Source organism: Sphaeroforma arctica (assembly GCF_001186125.1).
Source record: "Sphaeroforma arctica JP610 unplaced genomic scaffold supercont1.702, whole genome shotgun sequence".
Taxonomy (NCBI): Eukaryota; class Ichthyosporea; order Ichthyophonida; genus Sphaeroforma; species Sphaeroforma arctica.
The window spans coordinates 13,710-40,832 of NW_014039856.1; the positions used below are offsets into that span (position 1 = coordinate 13,710).

General features: G+C 41.2%; 2 protein-coding genes across 2 annotated transcripts; both read right to left on the bottom strand.

Annotated features, from left to right (window-relative positions):
- Positions 1-14,939: 14,939 nt before the first annotated feature.
- On the bottom strand, positions 14,940-20,589 carry SARC_08131 (hypothetical protein). The gene is made up of 2 exons (XM_014297903.1): positions 20,134-20,589; positions 14,940-18,461 (listed from the first exon to the last, which is right to left on the bottom strand). Exons 1-2 carry the CDS (start codon positions 20,224-20,226, stop codon positions 15,342-15,344), a joined length of 3,213 nt encoding a protein of 1,070 aa, XP_014153378.1. The 5' UTR covers positions 20,227-20,589; the 3' UTR covers positions 14,940-15,341.
- A 1,224-nt stretch (positions 20,590-21,813) lies between these two features.
- Positions 21,814-24,030, bottom strand: SARC_08132 (cycloartenol-C-24-methyltransferase). The gene is made up of 5 exons (XM_014297904.1): positions 23,480-24,030; positions 23,152-23,343; positions 22,829-22,984; positions 22,542-22,703; positions 21,814-22,342 (listed from the first exon to the last, which is right to left on the bottom strand). Exons 1-5 carry the CDS (start codon positions 23,843-23,845, stop codon positions 22,226-22,228), a joined length of 993 nt encoding a protein of 330 aa, XP_014153379.1. The 5' UTR covers positions 23,846-24,030; the 3' UTR covers positions 21,814-22,225.
- Positions 24,031-27,123: the final 3,093 nt, after the last annotated feature.

The window sequence follows — 27,123 nt, forward strand, 5'->3', positions numbered from 1 at the left end:
TATATATATAATATATGTATATGTGTGTATATACATTAACATACGTGTATAGCACTGCAATGAAGCATATCGCTGCTATACGTGGATGTAAGTGATCCTCATTCACTGACAAATGCCTGTTCACCCTTACAATACAGGAAAGTCACCAACAGCAACACTGATATACGACCATATGTCGCAAGATGAGTAACTGTGCTATATACGGCAATCTATGTCCACCCTGCATCAGCGAAATAAAGGTTGGCAGTCCTTGTTATACACAAAACAAAACTGGCTTAGATGTATCCCTTATTGATTAAGGTCCTCAATGCTCAATAGATATGCACATGTATGGTAATATCTCATATGCTTACCAGTAGCGGTGGTATGATGGTCGCAGGTTTACTATATCGTCGGTGCAAACCCTCGCTCTGGACCACCACACATATTTCAGTAATATATTTTTAAGTGAGACGCATTACAGTCACGATGTGCAGACGTGTAAAGCGGTTGTATCGGAAAAGAGGGAGCTTATAATAAATATTTCAAGCCCAGACAGGGCATGTTTCTATATGAATTGGTGGGATATAGTAAGGTGTATAATAAATGGTCCCAAACCACTTATAGAATGTTTCTGAATGAGAAGGCAGCGCATTACAGCTGACTACAGGAAAAGCGTAGTGGAAGAAAGGTTGAGATAACACTTTTTAAATCGGCATCACTCGGTCCTTTAAGCTGCATAATTCTTGAAGATTGATAATTGCTTCCATGTATTTTGTACGCACAAATAAGATGTATCTTGTATAGTACCTATATCTATCGACTGAACTAATCTTCAGAGATGGTCTAAGTACAATGGGAATGTTCAAACTTCTGTCACTCTCAGCATTTAACTGGCGAGACTACGCGTGCATACCCTGTTTTGTGTATACTGTACATACAAGTATACACTACATGCAATGTGAGTACATGTATATATATGCAAATATGTTATGTAGACACTGTACACAAGCGAATACAGGCTATGAGAACAGTACATATATGCAAGCATATTGACTGTACATCCATGTTATATGAAAATTTATGCAAGCATGCTATGTCGATACTGTAAATACCTGCATACATGTTATATAAATATCGTCCATATATGTATACATACTACGTATATTCTGTACGCACAAATGTATTATATAAAAGCTGAAAATACATGCATACAATATGCATAGCTGGAAACATATGTATACAAGCTATGCATGCATGCTACGGGTACACTGCATTCATGCCATTCAATCATATAATCCACGCAAGCTATTTGAACATATATGTATACATGTATAAACTTATATGTATACATGTATAAACATATATGTATACATGTATAAACATATATGCAAACATGTTATTTGGACATATATTCACATGTACAATGCATACATTGTACATTTGTGAACATATGCATACATAAATTGTATGTATATATATGTATATATGTATTATGCTATGTAAATAGCTAAAACAGTACATGAACACTACATACATCATATAAACGCATATCAAGTGCATACTACATAGTATATTCTACAATAAATCGTGGTTATTGAAATGCCTGCGGTTTCAGACAATCCAACATGCAAATCGTAGAGTACTTCATGAAGTGCTTGAAAATATCATCTGATCCGAGAGTATCTCACATTAATCATAAGTAGCCTGCACGCGAGTTCATACGAACTTAGGGTAAGTCAGACTCACACAGTACAAATGTTTGCTCCCGTGCCTTGGAAAGTGTGTTCAAAAAGGTCATACCGGAGCCAAGTGTACAGCCACCACTATCTCTTGTGGCGTTTGTTCCATACTCGACCACATCGATTCTGTCTGTTCCAAACAATTAAATAAAGCAAATTTCCCTTATATTTATCCCAAAGTAGTTTCGTTTCGCACATATTCCATCCCACGCTCCAACTCTAACCTCCTCATCGACGGCGGTGCCACTGTGAACCACTTACATACTAAATTCGAACACCTTGAGAATTTAGGGCACGGCTCATTTACCCTACAGCTCGCCGAGGATAGCACACGTCAGATTACCACTCGTGACACCCTTCAACCCCTCGTATACACGTATGTCAGCAATCAAGTAAAACAACAGCTGGTCTCTCAGAACCAGCTCCAAAATACAGGGTTTACACTCAATTTTGCTGCCGATCGACAAGCTTGCCACCTAAGCTACGGCTCTCGCCAGCTCAACCTATCTCGTGCACAAGGGGACTACCGTCTCCACTACGGCCAGCTGCTTAGCGCCGCCTCTTCCTCGGCAACCACAAGCACCCTACAACCTGCACCTACTGTACCATCGCAACCACAGGTTGATATGGTTCATCCTTCAATATGGTTCTCTTACGGTACAACCACCTCCACAAGTTACCACGGTTCATCCCCCAACACAGAAGACCGCCCCACCCCCACATGTACCCTTCTCAAGTCCACACACTCTTCCGGCCACCCCAGCCACCTCCAACAGGGTCCAAACCTACGACGAATACCATTGCAACCTAGGCCATAAGAGTTGCACCACGACTCTGAAGATGGCCACGAAAGATAAAGTTACTCTCATCCATCCTCCATCGCCAGGCATAAACGCTGAAGAATGGATGCTGAACAGGACCAACTTTTCTCACGACAAGGGCCATCTCGACTATACACCCACTATCGACTTCTTCGCTTCCCCGAAGGCCGCACAACTACTCCGATTTGTTAGCCCCTACGGTGGAGGTGCATTCACCGACTGCTTCAGTTTCGGGCTCCGCCACTTTAGACTCCATCCGCATCAAATGGGCCCACCTCGCTCTCGACGGCAACAGTTATGACAAATGGCTGTCCCTAATTACATATCTTCCTCGGCAAGTTCCAAGTTGACATCCCAGTCGGTACTCTACTTCAAATACATCTAGAAAGAGATCTTAGCTCACCAAAAGGCTACTCCAGTGGTCTCACGCACTCCGGGTCTCGATGGGGCTCGCGTCGAGCAAGCTGATACTTTCAGAAAGAAGACTATCGCCGATGGCACTTAGCACAAGGCCCGCACACGTCCCTTGAACTGAACGAGGATCCATAGGCAATTTCCTTCTATCTCTGCAAGACATATCGACACATGTCCTTCGAGATATCCAACACCATAACTTTAGAGATCTTCCAGACCTTCAAACGCAGTGATGAGGACACGATTCGCGTCTGGTCCAAACGGGTCGTCCTGGTCGCGCGCGAAGCTGAACTCCAACACACCACCTTCTCACCGATCTTCATCCAAAGATGATCCTATCTCTTGTAACCTTCAACTACATTCGAGACTATACAGGCAGTACTTCATACATGCAGAGCATAATAAACAAGAAAGAGAGGGAAAAAAGATTACCCCCCTGTTCAACGCCAAACACTTCAAACGAAACAATTTGATGTCCAAAGGTGGACATAGAATAGCAGCGAACCCTGATGCATTACCATCTCTTGTATAGAGTTTCAGTGGGATACAGACTATATAATGAATAGAATAACGAAGTTACAAGCTGTCGAAGACGGCATCGTAAATGTATTTGTATATTAAACAAAGACGAGTTGTGCGGCAAGAATATAAGATTAAGGGAGGTCTTCAAGTGCCGTGTAGAAGTCAATACTACACCTCCACGCAGCATTCCCACAAAGAATCTCTTAAGTTATAACAATGTCTTCTGCTCGAATACATATGAGCACGAAATACTTTTTGAGCTTTGTCTAAAAATATCACAGCAGAACATTACAAAGCTTGTACCTTCGAATTTAGATACAACCGTAGAGGAACCAAAGATACAAGAAAAAGGACGAGCAAAGCTGAGTTTGCACGCGTAGATAGAAATGTTTTACATCAGCCAGTTAATGACTACCACATCTATCTCCCAATGTAAGTGCTCTTAACACATCTGTAAAAAAGCTCACGCTTATGAAGATGGAGATTGCTCACGACACATTAGTTTTGGTAAATGTAGTTGGTTGCTATGAGAAGTTGATCACCATCACACAGAGGAAAATCTCCATTAATAGACGTGACAAGTGTGAGAAGACCAACACCCATCACACCAAGGCCTGTGACAGCAAACCAGACATTAAGTTGTTATGAAAAGGTTACTGGGTTCAATCCCTGCAGTAAAAGTATGACGACTTATTAGATTAGCGTGTAATCGTAGCTGTATACTGCAATAAAAAGAGTATTCTTGCAGCTGATGTTGGTTCTGAAATATCGTATATATCACACCGCTTTACTTTACAGAAAGATATTAAACGTAGAACACAGACAACTCACCTTGTGCTATCAGAGAGAGGCACTAAAGTTACAGTCGTTAAAATCTTGCACAACAACCACGTAATTTACAGTGATTAAGATGCCACAAAGTAAATACGACATAATTGTTGGAATGAGCGACCTAATTACTTAGAATCAATCAGAAGATGATTGTTTGAAACCTTATATACCTCCATCTGTAAAAGTTTGACTTACCAGGCTGACTATACAGTACCAATACGGTTATGCTAAAGAAATTACGTTAAATAAGTTAAATTGCAAAAATTAGGTTCAGCTTCAGACCTTTATAATGAGCAAATGATTAGCGGATGTAAGACTGAGACTTTTGTCTATATAGTTTCGCTCTGATCACTCACTACGTTAGTCTAAATTTATCTGATGTCAGTATGTATTTTATTCTATTAGATGCATAAAATTTCATTTCATGCATCGAAACAATCATCCAATCGCGATTACTAATAAAATAACTCAAGTCTATCTTAAGAAAAATAAAATAAAACCTAAAGCACCAAGCTGGTGCAGTTGAATGTCTGCACCTATACCCCATCACTGGTATCTAGCTCTCCATCCCATTGAAGGCATAGACTGACACATCTGATAGGCTGGCTAGGAGGAGTCAATATTATGTCATACTTCTCAGCGGATTAACTTGCGCTGAGCGTATTTGGCAATACAACATGTGTCATCAGCCCATCATTGATTATACCCCAATATTATGGTGGGAAACATGTCACTAAAGAAAAAAACCACCAACAAGTTTACAGTAGAGTCTCCACTCTATATTGTATACGATTGTATTTTCAAATATCTAAAAATAATGTTTGTTTGTTTGTTTGTATTTTTCAATTATTTGTTTATTATCCATTTTACAAATACCTACAATTACGCCATAACATGTGCTTCTACTATTAAGAACACCGTTGTTTTCAAAACGCAGCCGAGGAATTAATTTCTGACGTCGCAGGTAAGATAATGAATTTTGTGCTTCTTAACAAAACAAAATACTAACAATGACTGGGTGAAGTGGATATGCTAGTTTTGACTTAACCAAAGTAGGCATTTCAAAGCTAAAATGTCCTTAAAGAAGCGATGTATCCTAGAGACATGACGCTGTAGTAAAGTAACATGTAGAGAAGTGGTTATCCGATGGGCCAATTGAAACTACTATCGACAAACCCCGGTCAATATAGCACTGACGATTCGTTCAATACGGTCAAGGTATGCTTAGACACGGAGTTCATATAAAAACTCACAGTTTCCACCTACCTCGTATTAATAGCTATTAAAAGGATGCAATAAGCTCCAATTTTTAGCACCAAAAATATATATGAATCACAACGTAAATACTTCATCGTTACTTGGGAATAGAAGCAATTATTGATTCAAAGGAGCCCCATTCGGCTTACACTTTATACCAGCATTCTTCCAGCAGGGTTGCTAAAATGACTAATGTGCAAGTATATGTAGATGACATAGTTGTCCTTTCTAAAGCAACAAGTGAACATGCTGCCATAGTACAATAAGATTCACAGCGACTCAACGAACAAACAACTTCTCAGATACTGTATATCAGGGGAAGGCACTAAAATCGACCCCGGTAAGGTAGAACAACTCTTAGATTGGCGTATATCAAATATTGGAAGAGATATAAATTGCATAAGTAGTTTTGTAAACTACATCATTGACGGAGTTCCAAACCTGGCAGATTATTTGAACCTTTTTTTAACACAAATGCCATAAGGGCAAACTAGGACAGTTATGGACTAAAGAATGCGATGACGCATATAAAGCATTAAAACACACAGTCCAACAAAATCGCCTAGTATAAGGATCAGTTGATGGGGTACATTTGATATAGCCACGAACGGTGTGTTAGACTTAGCCTTAGGAGGTATTCTCTATGGGGTTATAAATAACATACCTAGGCATGTACATTTTTTTAGTTGAGTAATAAATGCTTCACAGTTGAATTGCCCAACAGTAAAGCAAAAGCTTCTAGCTATATCATCATCTATGACAAAGTTAAAGATTTTACGGTGATGTCTGATCAGAAGCCTCTTCGATATATGAAAGAGATGAAGCCAGACTCTCAATTATTTAGTAGGTGGCATGATACAATATCAAATTTCACTTTGGTATTAAACACTTACCAAGGATACACAATCATTTACTAGATATGCTATCCAGGTTTGCACCAGACTTCCAATGTTTGTAAGACGGCTCTTGGTCACCGATTGAAAACATAATCTACGATGGTAGTGCTAACCCATAAGTTATTTGAACCGTATACTATAGATATGTTTGCTGCGCATCGTAATGAGGAGTTGGAAAGATTTACTACAGACATTAAATCATTCCACAGGAGGTGCATTTCCATTTCTAATCTCCAAACATAACGCATGGGCTAACCCACCCTGGCAAGTTATTGCCCGACTACTAAATTTTGTTCATTTATACATGGCTAAAATAGCACTGTGTCGTTTACTACGGAAATCAGATCCGTAGCTTACAAAACTGATAAGTATATTATGAAGCGAGCCTATGTATTTGAATGAAGGAGTATATCTTCCTACATCACAGTACCAGGGACATATCGTATTATGTCGTATAGAAGCCCTCTATGTACGAGGAGACTTTCTGAAGCCTTTCTTAACAAGGCCAAAGAGTCGGAGATTTCACTCTCCATTAACTTAATCGTAAATCAGTTCAAAGACAAAACATCACTTTAAGTTCGTGCACAAGGAATACAATCTACTACCGATAACGCTGTTAAGAAGCGTCAATCCTGAGCTCAACCCTTGAAATAGTAATATATATAATCAGAGCCCGAAATCTTTGGGACACGCTTCTAAAGAAACTTATGAAAAACAATACCGAAGTATATACAGATATAATGCAACTATTAAATAAGCCGAGTGCATATACTGTTACAAGCGCACTAATAACGCTCAGACAATATTAGTGCAGGGGTCTGATGCCGTTTTAAACTTAGAGAACACGTAGGCGGACTCTTAGCACTCTGCATTTGCTCTCGAAGAGCAGCATGTCTCATGCAAAACCATAAGCTGAAGCACCAGAATGTAGCAAAAGTCTTCACAGACGCCAAGCGCAATGGAATAGCACATCCTTAGCTAGTGACTTTAATAGATAAAGTATATCAGTCATGTGCAGACTGTGATTACAATCAGATCAGGCGCAATGGATTCTCGCCGCATAAAAGTGTGATAGAAAATGTCATCATTGATTTGGCCGACCTGCTAACGTTCGAGCACACGGGCGACCGCTACGTATGTCACTTCTCCGATGTGGCGTCACGGTTTAACCCGTTAAATTTATTAAAAAAATGAGAGTACTCTGACCGTGGCAGAATTATGTTGCCGAGTCTTTGCTGACCACGGGTGGCCAGGTATCATAGTTCTGATAACGGTAGCGTGTTCTGTGATGACGTAATGTAAACATCTTGTATCTTAAGTTTTCCACCTGAGGAACATTGAATATACATTATGCTACTTAAGTGTTTCGACCCAATTTCATTTCTTGCTTTTTTTTTGTGTTTAAAATTAGCTTGAGCGGTGAGCAAGTAGCGTCTCATGAACATCAAAGCTGAGTGGGGGCTGTGCAATAGCCAGGCCTGCATATTAGATTCTATACATATAAACGTTGCTTTAGGTAAACTAGGTTTACCAAATGGTTTCTAAAGGTTTTATTCATAAATTCCTTTTCTATTATTCAAATTAAATATTTGGATTGCCTATTAAAAGGCCTATTAATTTCCACTGATATATATTTGAGTACTTCAGTAGCGAAATGGCTTAACTGAAAATATGTTCTTAGGGACTAGTAGCCTTGCCAAGTTTTTCCTCCGAGTAGCCAACCAGATTGCCAGTCTGATGTAGGCAAGCCGGCGATTCCTGATGCATGGCTAGTCATCGGTTAGTGCAATGGCTAGAGACTTCAGCAGTATACTCCTTTTCAATCTTTTTCCCAAAAGATAGGATTTTTAAAGTAACAACTTCGCGCGGCGAAAACAATAATAATAGTTTTGTCAAGCACGACGATGAAAACATAAATAAAATCCTTTGGCGAATTCAGTGGTAAAGAAATACACATACTTACTCTCGTATGAACCATGGTTGCAAACGTTAGCTGCAATAAATATTGGTGCGTATTGCTATTAGCAAGATATTCAAAAGTATTCAACAGCTAATTGTTCACCTGATCGCACCAAAGAAGGACTAGATTTGCATTATAATGTAGCTCTCTATACCGACGTCTGTACAAAGTGAAAGATTGAGTCACACGTATGTGTATTTAACGATCTATATTCAGCATCATTCAGGGAATACAAGAACTTTACAACTATCAAACACAATGTAATTTTCCGAATCGGATATTGCTCAAGGGCGCTACGGTGTATCAACAGATAGTGGAATTCATAGTAGAGGAATGAAATGTGTGGAAATAAAATACGTTTTGTAGGTGGTTTTGGATAAGAGTTGGCACAGATAATACTCATGTGTCATTTATATGACTAAAGGTCTGTCTGATAGCTAGGAGATAAAATCTTATGTACGTATGTACTCCCAGAAAAAAAACAGAACGGGCAGTTGCCATTTTCGCAACAACGTGCCACTGATGATAAATCAATAGCTCGCGTGGGAATATATATCGAGAGGAATATGAAGGAAAATTTGATGCTACTCGACCGTCAATTCATTGCACGATCGGGTTATATCCCCGTCGGAATTCGACTTAGCCAACCATGGGATACATATACCACAAAGCTTCGGTATCTCTTTGTTGGCAAAGCAAGCCTAGTACTATAGATCAGGACTTAACTTACATTGTGCCAAAGGCTATTGCAACGCATATCAATGACGAACTAGATACTAGTTGGTTTGGATAGCACATAATCCTAAATCAATCTAACTCACCTATAGTGGTGAGCGGAGACAGGGCGCGTTTATATGTGTGTATGATCACACAGTAAATCTCTACTCATCCCTGTATAGCCTACAGTCAACTTTGTAACGAGTGCTTGGCATTCATCTTCCCCTTAGTTCTCTTTTTTCGTGTGTTCTTTCCATTTGTGGATCCAGTTGATACAATTCCTATCATACGTTCTTGTAGCATCTAGAGGGACCAGATAATCAAAAAGACAATACAAATCCTAAATCCGCAGGATTACCAAATACTGAATTTTGGGATTCGTATACAAATATTAAGAACAAGATTCACGAGAAAGGCTATCACCCGTCATAATCGACAGCAGCCCCATTGTTACAATCGGTCCCTTGATAGACTCGAATAGATGTACACGTACGTTTTAATTAGGCTCGATGCACACTCATCATATGCCAAACTGAAACCAATAATGGACAAATCAGCGGCAACCATCGCAAGGACACTAGGTTCAATTCCAAAAAGAACAAATAAACTAGTACATTGAAGGGTATGTACCATATCTCAAGAACCAAATTCATAAGAAGGGCTATCATCCGATAGAATCCACGGACGCCGCATTTCACGACGATAAAATTCAAGTGGGCACTACCGGTCCCTTGATAGACTCGAATAGAGGTAACACGTACATTCTAGTAAGGCTCGATGTACACTCATCATAAAAAAAAAGATGAGACCAGTGATGGAGAAATCAGCGGCAACCGGCGCAAGAACGCTATTTCCAATCATGTATGAACAGGGCTTCCCACAAGACATAGAAACGGAACAGGGCACCTAGTGTCCAGAGCATACCAATCTAGTACGTAATGGGAGCCAATGAGTGATAACACAGAGACCTCACACCCTTATTAAAAGGAAACTCGTTGAACAAAATCCAAGCAATTGGTGTTCTACATTTTCCTCTCGTTCTAGTGGATCCCAACATAAATTTATCAAAAAGGTATAGAACACTTCGGTTCAATATGTACTTTGGACGGAGATGAGACGAAACCACCTAGTTGATTTCCAAACATCAGTAGACGCACCTGGCACAAGAGCACCATGGGAATCGCGACTGGTAAATCTAAAAGAGTCGATCATACCAAAGCTAGACACGAATGCTGCGCAATACCTAAAGAAAATGCGCTCAACGTATCACCGAAAATACCAAAAAGAAGTACGTACACTCCCAGGAAGGGAGCAATGTAATTGTTTGTTGTCAAGGTGAAATGAATAAAATGACAGCAACATGGCGAAACATACAAAATAGTAGGCAAGGGGGCCAACGGGTATTTTGTTTGTAACCTTCACGAATCTAAAGCCTCAGAATATCCTAACTAGGTCAGTGATGAAATAGTCGGACTAGTAAAGAAGGCCAATGCTTCGAAGGAATTTACTCCCAACAGCCGCATACAACCAGCTGAGGACGCACAATACAGATGGGGAGCGTATCTGGACGTATGAAACAGACATCACAGAAGTTGATGTCTTTACACATTACCGGCAACGCACCGGACGCAAGCGAAGACAACCCCAATCGACGAAATCAACAGCAACGAGCACTGATGAACGATCAGCGAGCAACAGGAAGTGCACGCTTAACCGAGTTTTACTGATACTGAAGAGCACTCCCACTTTTCTCACCTTGAAGCATGTTCCGCCCACAATCCAGAAGGATATGTACCAAGGACTCGGTTGTAGAACCATACACTGTTGAGATGCGTTTTCTCAAGTCAAGTTGATATCAACCGAGAGCACAGGTCAAGACTGTGCGTTGTTAAGAAATTCCATCATAAAAATAGTTTAATTAGGACTATATACGTATTAGAATAGATAATAGCGGCAAGTTTTTTAATCTTAAACCCCTAAGGGACAAGTTTTTCCATATACAAAACTCCAACTTCAAAAAAGTTCAGTACTGTAATATCCTACGCAGGCACAGAAGTACATAGTAAGGGGAGTGTAGTAACTAGAGACCAGATTAGCAAAAAGCAATACAAAACTCACAACTGTGCTATTATCAATTATTGAGTTTTGGGGTCCGAATCCGATATTCCTGATATTAGAGTCATCAGAAATTGAGTTGGATTACCGGTAGATGATACAGGGACACCGAGAGAGAAGCACTCAAGTAGAATCAGAGTCTAGTGTAGAAACACAAATTATAAAATGGAGCCTCAATGTGAGTCCTTCAGCCTAGGACTTTTACCTAGCTGAGACAATCGTACTTAAAGAAGAGGTCTATTGTTTCCTTTGGTCGTATCTTGTCAGTTGCTCTCAAACTTAACATTCTGATACTGCTCTGATATACACACAGCCCATACGATTGTAGCAAGGACTAAATCCTTTCAGTTTATCAGCGGCCAGCCCTACTGAGTACGTACAAAAGCAATTACGAACAGATAGTACTGCCTTGTCGCCTGTACCATGGGAATTACCTACAATGAGTACATAGATCACATTTAAAAATCTCATCACACAAACCTTAATACATCACCTCTCACACACATGAGCAACACCTCCTTGTTCTTTTCATCTAGAACCTACTGGCTACGTACAAAAGGGATCACTGACAGATAGTACCACATTGTCTCCCGTACCGGGATACATCTTTACCCGTAAAATACGTAGATCCCATTTTATAGTCTTATCGCATAGACCATAGTACATCACACCCTTCACGCTCATGGGTAGTACCTTCTTGTTCTCTTCATCTAGAACCTACTGAATACGCTTAAAAAGAATCATTGTCAGATAATACTACCTTGTCGCCCGTCACCAGGATCCTTACCTATAATGAATACACAGATCACATTTATAAATCTCATCGCATAGACAATACACCACCATTCACGTACACGAGCAGCATCTTCTCGTTCACTTCATGTAGGCAGTTGTAGTTGTAGTATAGTTTAAATCCACACTCCCACGAGTCTATTGCTCGCGAGCTCTCTGTGTATATCCGGACGCATCGAAGTTCTGTTTGTCTGTATTCGTAATGTTAGCTAACTTGTTAATTACAGTATAATCATATGAAAGAAATTCACACTTATTAAAGTGCAAGTGCACATCTTCCTCTATCTGTATACGTGAAGCCAACAGTGCCTTGGGCGCTACTAGTAATACATAGTACCTCTTCAAACACGCCAAATAAGTACGCTATAGGATTGTTGTCTTCGTACTCTTTTGGTATCTTGATAGAATGTTCGCGTGAATATTGTATATGTTCGAACATAATTCTACGAAGTAAAGTTAACCATTTCCTTTTCGAATTCGATACAAGCGGTCCTAAACCGATATTGTCGCTCCATACTAGTGTTCACGGAAAGGCTGTGATATCATGCATATGTCCACTTATCCAATTTCTGACTTGCTTCGTATTCATGTCAAAAATGAGAGGGGATATCTTGGTGTGTGCCTGTTCGATAGTAAGTTACAGTAATATGATCTTTTGTTCGTGTACTATCTATAGAAAAAGTATGAATTGCTCGGCGAATGTACGGTATACTTGCTGTACAAAGAATATCAATTTAGTATAAATTGGTTTATCTAGATACGCATCTATTAATGCTTGGTTACTTTTGTGCAGCATCTGTAAACCTTTCAGCACACTGGCGGGCTGGTGTGACTGCTCTAACAGGTTGCACAATTTACGTGACTGAATCTTAGTTTTGTTTCGGTAATAAGTCTTCGTCAATAGTGCTGCTATAAGAATTACTCTATCAACCCAACTACGCACGATGCTATGCGGAATACACTTAAGCTTCGTAGCCGAATCATCCAATACAATCTGGACGGCCGTGGGTGTGCGCTATGATACTTATAATACCTTTGCAAACCCAACTTGCCAACGGTTGTCGATCACAAGATTAACACAGCCTAGCACTGTATAGTCGGTGTCATAGGCCATTATTTGTCAAAATATCACTCCGTTTGCAAAGCTTAAATTTACGCCTCAGCCTCCGGTGGTGCTACTATGTGCTCGATTTCCAGGTCATTACTACAAAAGCTTTATGAACATTAGGGCTCATTCTATATTGTATGCACGAACAACGCAATAACAAGATTATGTTCGTCAAAGTCTTTAAAAGGTGGTTGTTTTTGTAGTTGTGTGTTTATAGTGTCGAGCGTAACTGTAAAGGTACGACCGAAGAAAACAATGCACCTCTTCTCAAGTACGCTTCTCTCAGTTAAGAAAAGCCCAAATTGAGAGAAGCGCACCAATTCTTCAGTTGTGATTTTTATTTAATATTTCACGAGACTCAGATTTTCACTTAAACGTTTCTCTCACGCGGGACTCCGGTTAGCAGGTACCAGTTTCTTGCCGGATTCCTGACGAATCTAGTATCAGGAATATAGTATTTATGTCCAGAGCAATTTTTTTAGGTATTGGGAATCCTGTAGAATTGGGATTTAGATTTTTGGCTTTTTGGCTTATCTAATACACGAGCTTCCCACCCACCCTAAACTCGTCGAATACTAGAAGCACTGTTTTGATACCATTGTCGGCACTCTGTATCTTTCTCGGCGACGAAGCACAGTCTTGTAGGAAACTGTAACTACGTTCGAGCACTATCTCTGATGCATGCTGCTGTGCAATGTGTGTGTATTTTAAACGTGCGTCCATAGCTACAGTCCCTGCGAAGTAAGACACATACATCAATACGCATACAGTCTATCAATGGTTTGAGACCTGCAACTCTCATATTGACGAAATCGTATACGCTAGTTAAACATATGTATATGTACATAGGTGAGCAAATCTTTATCTCGCATCTTTACAGTTAAATTGGTGTACATGTTATTAAAATGCAAACACTCTTAGCTTTAAAAATAGGAAGATACAAATTCAGTATAGGGGAAGTATTGAAAAACGCTATATCAAAATTGTTCAAAGAAACATACATATATCGTTTTCCTTAGACCAAGAAGTTAGAGAGGGAGAGAGAGAGATAGGACTCGAGAGGACTCGAGTCAAGTGTTCACATAGTTCGTGACCTACTTGTGTGTGTATTTTGGGACTAATTTGCCATTTAATATGTAGGTTTTATTTATCCCAGAACACCCTGGAGTGAAGAAGTATGTCCTGGAATACTGAATACAGAATGTGACCCTGCTCTAAACGTACCCTGAGCTATCACAGCCGCCCAGGTATAATAGCCACGCTTCCATATCGACTGGGCGACGATTAGTACGAAACGGTGAATTAAGTATGCACCAGATAAAAAATAGCGAAATTCTTGAACACAACACGAGCAAACGCGTTTGTTGGCATATGGCGGACAGTGGTTCCGCTAACTAAAAGTCTCTGGATTCAGTGTCGAGTTGCAAACCCACAAAACCAGACGGCTGTACATGGGTACAGAATAACAATGCGATTTCAGATTTTTTTTGTGACCAACTCAGCGTGGAGTTGTGTACATTGCACAGCGACAACATTGGAATGAAAGTCAATATTTGGGTATATCCTACGTTTTATAAAAAAAATTGTACACCTCGAATCTCACAGCCTTGATTGGTATGATATAATTCCATGGATTTTTGCAAGGCTTCATGGTTCACATGATGTATCCAGCACATAGATGAATATATTTACAAATTTTACAGACGCACCTACAAATATCAAAATCTTCATATATTTTTCGTTTGTTTGAACTTAACGTCACTTTTATGATATTTATATATCCCTATAGCTACGTAATCATCTATTTGAAATTTATGGTTCCTCCCTGGAGTCAAAGCTGGTGGTACAAATGGCCCTTTCAATTCAATCCAGTATTTATTGATTGTCCCTCTATATTTATGGTCGCATATCTCTCAGAAAAGTGCTTTACCGGGTACCTCTACAAAACCACTGTAAACTTGTATCGAAAGCCGTTTCTGAAAGTCATATTTAATCGGATTCGGACAGCTCAGGCGGCAATAAAGGAAGGGCCGATAGGACACTTCGGCAGACCGATGTCCTACGCCATGGAATACCAGTTGAGTTGTCTGGATAGCACGGCCAAGACACATTAAGCCATATCCACTCAAGTGTATGCCAAGGCCATATTTTTCTTTTAGTGAACCGTGTGAGACTTCCCACGTGTCTCTATGCCTTTTCAGCCTTAGGATCGACCCACAAATCGTCTACAACGTCGAAGTGGAGCTGGTTGTGAAACTCCAATTCATACATCTCATCAAAGCGTATATCGCATATGCGGCATATGTACTCATCCTCTTCTATCTCGGCCTCAGCCTGTGCCTGCCGCTCGGCACTTGCATATGCTCTGGGCGATACTTCCCGCCCATCCAGGTCCACCGTCACAGTTCCTTTTCTATTCCGACGACGCCGGCTACTCACTCGCATGCCATTCGCTCCCACTGCTCGCTGAGTAGATTCCTTTCCACTGCTTGACTCCTTATGCTTCTGCACGACCTTCACCTTGGCTTTTGCCACAGGCGCAACTCCAGCGCTCCCACTTGCAGTTTTACCGGCTTCAGAATTCGCCTGTTCACTACCTGTGTCTTTCGCTTGCGCATTCACATCGGCGGCTGATAACGTCTCGTGGGTCCCTACAAATTGAGCATCGGACGTCTCAGACGCGGTTTTGGTACCAGATGCTAGATCTTGTACTGACATCGGTATATCCGTCTGACCATGTGTGTCACTGACCGGCTGAGCGGACTTCTGAGCAACCCTAGCCTCCGCTACATTGTCGGTAGCGGTGACCTGATCACTGAACGGGCACTTACTAGAGGCTTTCTTGCCATTCTTTCCCTTATCGCCACTTCTACGGCTGGATTTCTGGGTATGTGCCTTGGGTAGTGGTCTGACCTTTGGTTGTGGCCGGGGCAGTTGGTATAGTGCGTTGCCAGACCCATTTGCGGCCCGAATTGCCTGAGCCTTATCAGACCTCTTCTTCTGAGCATCAATTCCTAATGACGAGTCTTTCTGAGGCTCACTTCCTAACGACGAGTCTTTCTGAGCCTCATTCACCACTGCTGTTGTAGCCGTTTTGGGGTTTTTAGAACCGGGAGTATCCGAGTTAGTTTTACCTTGAACAGTTGTATGTGATACCTTCTCCATACCCGCAGACACTGCCTCCTGAACGTATGGTTGTACCTGGCGAGATGCATTTGCCCTGCGAGATGCTCTGGGCGACCTCTTTCTCCCCGCCGCGTGTGGTACACTGTTGGCCAGGTCACGCCCGTCAAATCTCGCTTGCCCAAGGTGTTTTTCAGTGTTAACTTTCTTGTCTGAAGCCTGTTGTACGGGAGCAGTAGCTGTTCCGTTGTCCACATTCTCTTTCGAGTTTCGACCGTCTGCTTGCCGTTTGCGACGGCTATCCACTCCATCTCTAAGATGTGGTTGTGTCTGTTGTTTGCTAGGACTGCTTGCGGCCCTCTTAGACTGCACTGTGGATGAGAGTGCCGTGTCTGTCTGCGTTTCCGCCACTATAACTTCTATTGCGGTACCTACAGACGCCCTCGAATCACCTGCAGACATAGATACCTCAGCGCCATTGTGTCTATCAGGTAGGTCCATCGCACTCTCCAGTGTTTTACGGAGCCGCTTGCTACTACTATACCGAGCCGAGCCACTAACTTCGCTGTTTATATCGGCCGTCCTTCCTCGTTTCGCGCCACGACGGGTGGCCCTTGGACTGTACTTATGGGCTGACACAGACACAGCTACCGTCGGTACCTCTGTCACAGGCCCATGTGTATCTCGTATCTCTCCCAGAGCTACCTCTTTGCTCGTGGGCTTCTCCAGCTCTGACTCGATACCAGTATTCACAGGCCCTTCCCCCGCCGCACTGGCATCAGCTCTAACATTCGGCGAACCCGAGTCACCGTCTACGTCCATAGCGGTAACACCTGTGGTCTCCCTAGACGTGCTCACCGTTTGACTATGCCGCTCAGTCTTCTCATCCGCCACAGCATCCCCACGCGACTGTACGGGTAATTTGGCTGCTTTCTTAGCAGCCTGTTTGGCCTTTCGAGTCTCTCCAGGCCTATTTGGCCTATTCGGCCGGTTTTGGAAGATCTGAGCGGCCTTCTCATCTGGCAGGGGTGCCGTAAGATCAATCTCAGGTGCAGCCCCGTGAGCTCGCGTGGTGCGGGGCTTGTATTTGGATTTGTGGTGTACCTCCTTTTCTACTACCGGTTGTGCTGGCACCGATTCTCCCACAACAGATGGAACTATCTTGTCCTCGACAGGTTGTGCTTGTGATTTCTTCTCCCGCTGCGCCTTCTCCTCTATGACTGGTTGTACCTTTTTCTCTACTTCTATCACGACCGGTGGTTGCTTCACTGCGACAAGTGGCGCTCGCGACTTTCCTGCAGCAGAAGGTACGGTGTCAGTGATCGCCGGAGACACTCCATTCCCATACAACCCGCTCGATTTGGGCTTAGACAGTGCGCGCCTGTGTCTCATATCCACGTGTCCGCTTCCCTTTGTTATCCCGGCAGCCTTTCCCCCCTTCTCACTATTGTTGGGTGTGAGTGAACTCACACCACTCCCACCAGGCCCCGGGCTCAATTTGCGCCACCCAGGGCTCTTTTTCGGTGTCAGTGGATGTGCACTTTTTCCACCATATCCAGGGTTCCGGTTACCGGCATTGCGCAACCGCCCGGTAATTGCACTTCTAGCCGCTTCAGCGCGTGTCTGTCGGGGTTTGTACTTGCCTTCTGACTTATGGTTAACGTCTTCTCTGCCGTTTGCTTTTGTGGCTGTAGTGCTTATCGTCTTAGCATTGTGAACAACAGTGTGGTGGTCTGCATTGCCACTAGCGGGTCCACGAGTGTGTGTTTCCTGCACATGGTCTGCGGGAGCTTTCCCTTCCAATTCTCGTCCCGATGTGCGAGGCGGTCTCTCAGATTGCGATGTCACAGCCGCACCTTGACGCCGAGACGCACGCGTGGGCTGAGTACTGTTGCTATTGCGACTACCCCCTCCACGGCCGAAGTCTTCCTCTAAACGAGCCCCTTTCAAAATGCTGGCTCCTTCCATGATACTGGTATCCCCATCCTGGATATCGGCCATACCCATACCTTGGGTCACCTGACCCCTGGTGTCAGATCCTCTCATAGTTCGTCGTGCGTTGATGGACGGAATACTCTCAGTGGTATAGGTATTCTGAGCTTCTCTGAGTTTGGCTGTTTCTGCAACGCGACCGCAACGCAGCGCACAGTTATCCTTGTGGCCATCTCGCCGCCAGTTGGTTCTCTGAAATAGAAATATTCATGGAGGAATATTTGGATAAGAACACTGCATTGTCCATGGTACAGATATTAATGGATAGGATGATTGGGTAAGCACACTGAATTGCGAGATACTACCTGTACTCGAGCTTTGCGTGTAGGACTTTGGCTGAGCACAATAGAATATATGAGCAAGCTGGAGCAAGTGTAACGAGATCAGTGCTATAAGTAGAACACGCACCTGATAAAAGCATATCTACGCAAAAGAAATAAATTGGTTGTAAGTGCAATCTAACCGGGACTGCACGAATAATAAATTTCCTAGCATTAATATTGACTCCACACGTGTGCCCAAAAAAATCTCATATAAACGATATCTGTCTGCATGTTTAACTAAGCAGAGGTTCGCGGGTGGCAAAAGCGTAGCAGAATGCATCCGATGCCATGGGGTGGGAGTACATGTGAACAACAGATATCACCAGTCAAAATCATACAGGCACACTTACAGTGTACCTATAGATTCAAGATCGGTAACGAAACCGTATATATCATACAAGAATGGAAAAGTAAAACATATAAAACCTATGATATGAAGAAGTGAGTACCCCAATATACTCATTTCAGCATGCGGGTAAACACAGGGGCCTTTGGCACAGGTACAAGCTACGCTGATAGAAACTTGTATATTCAATATATGCGAATGAGTCGACAAATACGAGAAGCACACAAGAACAATCCGTGGCACATGAGAAAATGAAAATACTCCTGTTTCCATAGCCTGGAGACAGGGCGCCTTAACGGGGAGACAAGCTTCATCGCACATTATAAATAGAATTCAAGGACTCTCTCGCGTACATGGAATCATTGAAGCAGTGTGTGCCTACGAGGACGCACGTGAATTTTGAGACTATACACTTCAAGAGGTAGCTGATGAGAAGATCACACACACACACACACATATATATATATATATATAAATATACATATATATATATATATAAATATACATATATATATATATATAAATATACATATATATGAGTGTACGTGTGCGAATGTGTGTATATGTGTGTATGTGCGTGTATGCTTGATGACGCTTGCGTACATATGTCTATATTCTTACGTGTAGATATGTGGATTTCTATAGTGACACACATACAAATACATACATACATGCATGCAGGAATACAAACAGACACAGACAATATATATATATCACTCACACAGACACACACATATATATATATATATGTAATACATATATATATATATGTATGTGCAAATGTATAGCTAAAGCAAAAAAAGTAGAGTTCACACACAGACACACATATATATATATATATGTATAACTCACACACAGACACAGACACACACATATATATATACATATATATACATATACATATATATATATATATAACTAATATTCATCATCATCAACCATAAGAGTCACTAGATTATTGTCAATATCGAATATCCACAGAGCTGGACACACAAATTCAGGCTAACAAGTTTTCCACTGTACCGGCACAATGCTACAGCCGAATATTGTAAATCGGAAGAAAGGAGAAAGAAAGAAGAAAATATTGTACTAAGTTATAAAGTCCTGTTCGAACTTATACTGATCCCATAGAATGGATGTGTCTAAGATCATCTCTCCTCACATTAATCTAAACCACTGCGATACAATAATTTACCTGGCATTCTTTAGTACAGTAGAATCGGTGCTGACACGGACACGCAAAAACTGCAGGCGCGCCACAAACATCGCATTTAGTCCTGCATGCCATTCTGTACAGATGTTAGGTGTTGTTCCGATATAGCTTACTTCTAATATTAGACGGTGCCTATTTTTTTTACTCTGCTCATATGTCGCCTTTCAGTGTATTGCCTGTGATAGTATACGAGGAGTGTCGCGTTCGTCTATTCAGCACCGCTTCGAAAGCCGATTCGCAGTGTAGTGCTTCATATCTGTGTGCAGCTACCTATCTATTCATAGTACACTGTATATATTCACGAGTCCATGCTTTAGTTCAATATTACTGTATTAGTATGCATATACTGCAACAGGGAGCTTAGGTTGCCGGCTCAATCCGTTTATGTATAGTATCACGTAAAGATCCCCAGTTTTACACGTACGTGACAGTTATTTGAAGGCGGCACTACAGCAAATATTTTCGGGTGGCTTCTGACCTTCCGTTATATATATATATATATTTATATATAATATAGATATATAATTAAAATGAAACACAGCCTTGATTTAAAACAAAATATAGACTAAATATAACACACATTTAATTGAGCAGTTGGAATATATATCTATAAATCGAGATACAATTGCTGCCAAGTTTCAACTTTAATTACAGACCTAGTAGAGTAAACGACATTTTGTATTAAAGTTCTTTTTCGACACGGGTGAATTGTGCTTACAATTATTAGATTGATTCCGCAGAAATTGGCGCGTAATCCTCACACGACACAAATACCGATATTAGACAGACATCATGATATTCTATAAATAAAAAAAGTACATCTATGACTATGAGTCTATGACTATATACATAAATGTAAAAAAAAATAGTGTTCAATTTTTATAGCCTTCTCTTGTATGACATTAAATGAAGGCCATGTTAGAAGGCTATGTCAATTTAGGTATGTATTTACCGTTATTTAGGTTGATAGTCGTGTCACTGTTGATCTTCTATAACAATAGAGTTCGTAGATGTTTTGCGTGTACGTTGTAGCGGTATAGCTGTTGATATATATAGAAGCTATAGACGTGCCATATGTAGGTTGTAGTTTTGTAGCTGTTGATTTTCACTGAGTTCGTAGACGTGTTCTGTGTAGAACTATTTCTATGAGACAGTACGTTGAGAATATATACGTCTACTGTATATATACAAATACGATAGTATTATAAACCTCTGTTTCACTGTCTGTGCGCTGTTCCTCGCGTGAATACACCGGTCACAAAATTGGCATCTCTTTCTGCATAGGTGTCTATCGGACTGCTATTTATAACGTGTATACGCTGTATGACGATATACGTACGATGTATAAAATGATCACGCAGCATCCGTGTATCCCAAGGCACAAACATGACACAGATATTACTTTTAGCGAGCTATTGAGGACCAACACAATGGCATAGTCCAAAATTGTCTTCGTGTTCGGTCTGAATTCGATGGTTTAGAGATTATTTCATACTTTTGCGTACGACTGTGAACGATACATTCTCGTGGAATTGAAGCTAGTTTTGCTGGATGATCTTGAGGGTGCTTGTGAGGTGTGTAAATGTATTTGTACCGCATGCGAAATTAGAAATATATCTCTTGACCTGCCAGCTAATGACTCTCCAAAGTAATTAAGTTAAGGTCGATATAGACGATATACGATATTTATATTCTGTTGGAATTGTACAGGATTACACTCCGTTGTCGCAACGGGGTCGACATTCTTTATAGAATGGATCTCAGGGCAACTCCCTGAAGGCCCCAGCTTTAAATCAGTGGCTTTATCTACTTCGATCTCCACTAGAAAATGACAGAACTAGTGCGCAATACCGCTGGCCACGCTCGAGTTATTTGCTAGTAAATACCTGCTTCCACGGCATTTGCAATTGCTGGACAATGTAATTCTACTATACTAATCCATCATTGACCTATCGGGTCTTACATTGTTGTCTATCGATGCAGCTTTCGCTTTCGTACATACATTTGCAACGTTTGGGGAGAGAACGTCGCGAGATTCTCCGGATTAATATAGCTACTGTATGTACAAATTACTTCACCTCATTGGCTTCTTGGCTAGATAAAAGAACATCGGTGTGAACAGTTTTTGTTCCCCACCGGCAACAAGACCATGCGCTGCCGTTTCGAGTATGGCAGCTGTGCGCCCGGTGCCCTAATCGTACATTGAACGCGGGTAATCAATTGTAATCAGTAGCTGACAATAGCCAAACTCAATATCGATAAACATACCAGCCATACCTACTCGCGGCTACTCTCAGGTAAAAAGCATACCTTTAAGTATATAGGCTACAATTTGCACAGAAAAAGGATTAGATGTGTATTGGGGGTCACCACTAGCAATAGCTGCATACCTCAGGGGCGAGACCGAGCTTCTCCATGGACCAAATCGAGTACTTCGTAACGAACCTTCCAATCATTGATGATCTGAAATTACTCAAAGAGTAATAGCTACCTTGAAAGGGCTCATACCATGGTATGGTGGCCGTATCCGCAAGATCAGCAAATTCGATAATCTGTGTCAACCAAAGTAGGATAAATGTGTGGGGAAGATTGAACGCTGAATACTCGCATTATTTCTTCATAGACTAATCAAAGAAATCTTCTATAGGTAAACACTCTTATTAAAATATACACATACCTCAAAACCAGCCTTCTTCAGAGCTTCTAGACATTCCTTCGTCGTGAGAACATCAGGCAATCCATTGCCAATCTCTATGTCAGATTTGATCTTGACGTGTTCGATATTGTCGGGATCAAATCTGTGCGTCATGCACCAGTCGTATCCACCAAAGCACTAGGGATGGGGCACAAATCAAAAGCCAACAAGACAGAAGTAAATATTTTTCGGTGCTTGTTAACTAATGGAAATTTACATCCCAGAATAACTTAAGGCGATCTATCTTATAAAGACGCACGTTGAAGCAGAGTATTGACATTAAGAGTCCATTGCATATGTCTTACCTGACCGGGCTTCAGTAAGCGAAAAATCTCAGCATAACAGGCAAACTTATCGGGGGCGTGACAGGTGGCTTCAATCTGGTAGATGGCGTCGAAGGAGCAATTGGGCATGGGAACATGCATAAAGTCTGCCTTCATGAAATCGCAGCTTTTATCATGACCCGATTTGACATTATAGGCGGTGCCACGCTGAATCTACAAAAAAAGAGTTCAACAATGATTACATATCCGAGATTATGAACAGCTATAAACTTTAGTGCAAATAGTGTGAGCATCGCATTTTGGAGTCAAACAAACATTCTGTAGAGTCACAACTTCTTGTTCTACTCACCTGGTATGCATTGTTGTTTAAACCAGTGATGCTAGCGCCGGAGAATGATGCGATCTCACGTAACGGGCCACCAACGCCACAGCCGACATCTAGAACCTTCATACCTGGCTCCAGTCTCAATTTATGTGCCAAGTAATGTTCGTGGCGTTTTATGCTTTCATTGTGTGTTTCGCCTATCAACCGATGCGCAAAATGGAAACTCGTGCCCCAACCCCATTCATAGAAGTCAGTGGCTAGATCATAATACTTGTTAACCATGTCGGCATACATATCGCGGCGTGCTTGTATGTCACCGCCATGTTCAGTGTGGTATTTTTCGTACGCACCAATTTTTTCACTGTACTCTTCAGATACGTGTCGACACATTGTGCTATATATTTAGTGCAATTAAAGGGAATCGATTCCTTAAAGTTTTCTATTAAAAATGAGCGGGCAAATGTTGTCGCAGACTTCTCTTGTACATATGTCGAAAAGAATGAAGATTCACTGAATTGCAATTTCAAGGTGCTCAGCCGCTCAAGGCCTTTCGGCTTACAGTTGTATTTATGTACCCGCTGCCGCTGGTGCGGGGAAACTACTCTCACGTAGAGAAGGCCCGGTGCTATTATTGCTCTCGAATTCTCGATATATAAATATATTTAGATTATAGTGCGGGCGTAGGCCGTATGGACTACGGTGGCATCATCCGAAGCAAAAAAGCATAAATATCGTACCATCGTGCGTTTTGATGACCCACTGCCGGTTCTAATATGATTGGTTAGTGTTATCTGGGCGCCCAAAATGTCTTAAAACCCCACGTAATCAACTATTCCTGGACAAAATGACAGAATTTAAAACAAATAGCAATATTATTCTCAGATTTTAGAAATTCAGAAGGCTATGAAAATTGAAATTATTTTATACCATAGCCAAGAGAGACCTAGCTAGAACATAGTCTTCTGTTCTATTTTCAGAAGGCTATGATATTACATACAATGATTTTTTTGTGTAATTTTCCGAAGTGCAAATAATTGCCGCCAATGAAATTATTTTATATCTTCCATAGATGCTTGACTGTTGTTTTTACAATTCAAAAATTGGTTTTATTCTGTTAAACTTTAGAAGGCTATGATTCTGTTTTATAAATTGGTTTGTTGAAAAAAGAGAAAACAATAGAAAAAGAAAATACAAATGACCAAAATTCAATTTTATTAGAGGGCAAATATGCAAATTATTGAAAGATAAAAATATTTTGGTCATTTGTTTTGTTTAAAAAAAACCCCCCTGTAAAAAATATGTGGTGAAGGGCGGGGGGGGGGGAGGGTCTGGTTTTAAACTCTACTTTTTTTAACTCGTTGCAATTGCATCCAATAAAATAAATAGATCACAATGTACGTATAGGAGCTGTAAACATTTAAACATGGCATTTACAGCCCGGACTTTGCCGGGATATGGCAGAGGGTAGCCGTCCCGTTGTTGTAATTTCACAATCATAACGGGAGCCCGCCCAAATAGCTTGTACGATAAGTGACTGTAAAATAACTTGCAAATAATTTTACAACGGATATTGTGTATTTGTGTGTATATAGGCTCAGTTACGCATGTGCTTGCCCCCTTTTCATATGAAGACGGCTACATACCTTTTGTTGTTATGAACTTCGTCTTCGGGAGTGACTGGGACATCGAGCCAGTTGGATGTAGATTGTGTAAACAGGATTACATTCCAGTAGAAGAGCTGAGTGCATACCATCTATGTCGTCTGATATGGCATTACTCTTGTCACGTATCTTGTGGAAAAGGTCATGAGTTTTCTCAGGATAAAAGAGACCCTAGGCTATGGAATAGTGTACGGTTGGGATGCTGTATGTTGGATGTAAAGCTAAGGCACAGATTATACAGATTATTTGCAGGCTGTACATACAGTAATACGGACGTACATCGATCACCACGAGATATTGAATCTCTGATCAAGAAGACCAAAATTGCGAAGGCAGATTTTGCGGACAAAATCATGGATCTGATTCTAGTAAATAAGAAGATAAGGATCACAGATTGGGCAAAATACCGCTTTAACGACGGATATATCAGCCTTGACTTAACCAAGGTAGACTTTACGCAGTTAAAGTGTCCCTCAAGGAACTATGTATCCTGGAGACACGAGGCTGTGGTAAAAGATCAAGTTGAGAAATGGCTAGCAGATGGTGTGATAGAAATTAACTATCAACAGACGCTAGTTAACTTGGCGCTGCTAGCCGTAGACCAACATAACTCTGACGGATCGTTTTAAAAAGTCAGAGTATGTTTAGATATGAGCCCGATAAATAAATTATTCGACACATAGCTTTCACTTACCTCGTATTAAAGAGCTACTGCGAAGGATGGAAGGTGCTACAGTGTTTACAACTATAGACCTTACACAAGGATACCATCAAATGCAGGTATATGAACCCCACCGTAAATACTTTAGCTTTACGTGGAAAGGCAAACATTACCGGTTCAGAGGTGCACCTTTCGGGTTGCACTCTTTACCAGCATTCTTCCAACAAGTAATGGAAGAAATGTTTACAGACATGCCTAACGTGCAAGTCTATATAGATGACATTGCCATCTTTTCTAAGACTAAGGGCGAACATGCCGCATTAGTCAGACGAGTCCTTAAGAGACTCAACGAACAAAACTTCACGATTAACGAGAAGAAATGCCACCTCGCAATGAGCGAAATACATCTCTTTGGCTACCGTATATCTAGGGAAGGTATTAAAATCGACCCCGGTAAGGTGGAACACCAGTTAGATTGGCGAACCCTAACTACAGGAAGAGATGGCAAGGACCAGTCGTTGGCGTGCCGTTTGAAATAGCAACGGACGTCTCCGACTTAGCCCTAGGAGGAGTAATATATCAGGTTATAGATAACAAACCTAGATATATACAATTCTTTTGTCGAGCGATGAATGCTTCACAGTTCAATTATCCAACTGTTGAACAAGAGCTATTAGCCATAGTGACAGCTCTAACACACTTCCGAGATTACGTATACGGAACAGCATTTACGCTGATGTGTGATCAGAAATCTTTTCAATATATGAAAGAGATGAAACCCGACTCGCAATTACTGAGTCGCTGGCATGATACAATATCAAAGTTTCATTTTGATATAAAACATCTGCCAGGTATACATAACCATTTACCGGATATATTATCACGCTTCGTACCAGACTTTTAATAAATCCGCACGTGAGTTACTAGCCACTGACTGGAAGTGCAATCCCAGGTGGTTTGAACTGGCTCAAAAGATATATGGGCCACATACCATAGATATGTTTGCTGCACATCATACTGCACAACTGTCGAATTACAGAACTTTAAATCATCCTATGGGAGACGCCTTTCAAATAGACCTCTCCCAACATAATGCGTGGGCTAATCCACCATGGCAGTTTATTGCCCAGCTATTAAATTATGTTCATATACATAAAGCTACCATCACGTTGTGTTGCCCATTACGGAGTTAAGATCCATGGCTCAATAAATTGATCAGCATGATTCAATGCGAGCCAATATATTTAGATAGGGAAGTAGATACTTTCTTATATCAGGGTACCCGAGCCGTACAGAAGACGCCATGGAGACATACTTTTATATGTCGTATAGGTTTCATTGGAACA

Coding starts and splice junctions, on each gene's coding strand:
- SARC_08131 (XM_014297903.1), bottom strand. CDS start 20,226: ATGGCATGCAGGACTAAATGCGATGTTTGTGGCGCGCCTGCAGTTTTT. Junction 18,462..20,133: donor ACTGTACTAAAGAATGCCAG/GTAAATTATTGT, acceptor TTTCTATTTCAG/AGAACCAACTGGCGGCGAGA.
- SARC_08132 (XM_014297904.1), bottom strand. CDS start 23,845: ATGTGTCGACACGTATCTGAAGAGTACAGTGAAAAAATTGGTGCGTAC. Junction 23,344..23,479: donor TAAACAACAATGCATACCAG/GTGAGTAGAACA, acceptor CTTTTTTTGTAG/ATTCAGCGTGGCACCGCCTA. Junction 22,704..22,828: donor TGAAGAAGGCTGGTTTTGAG/GTATGTGTATAT, acceptor TGGTTGACACAG/ATTATCGAATTTGCTGATCT.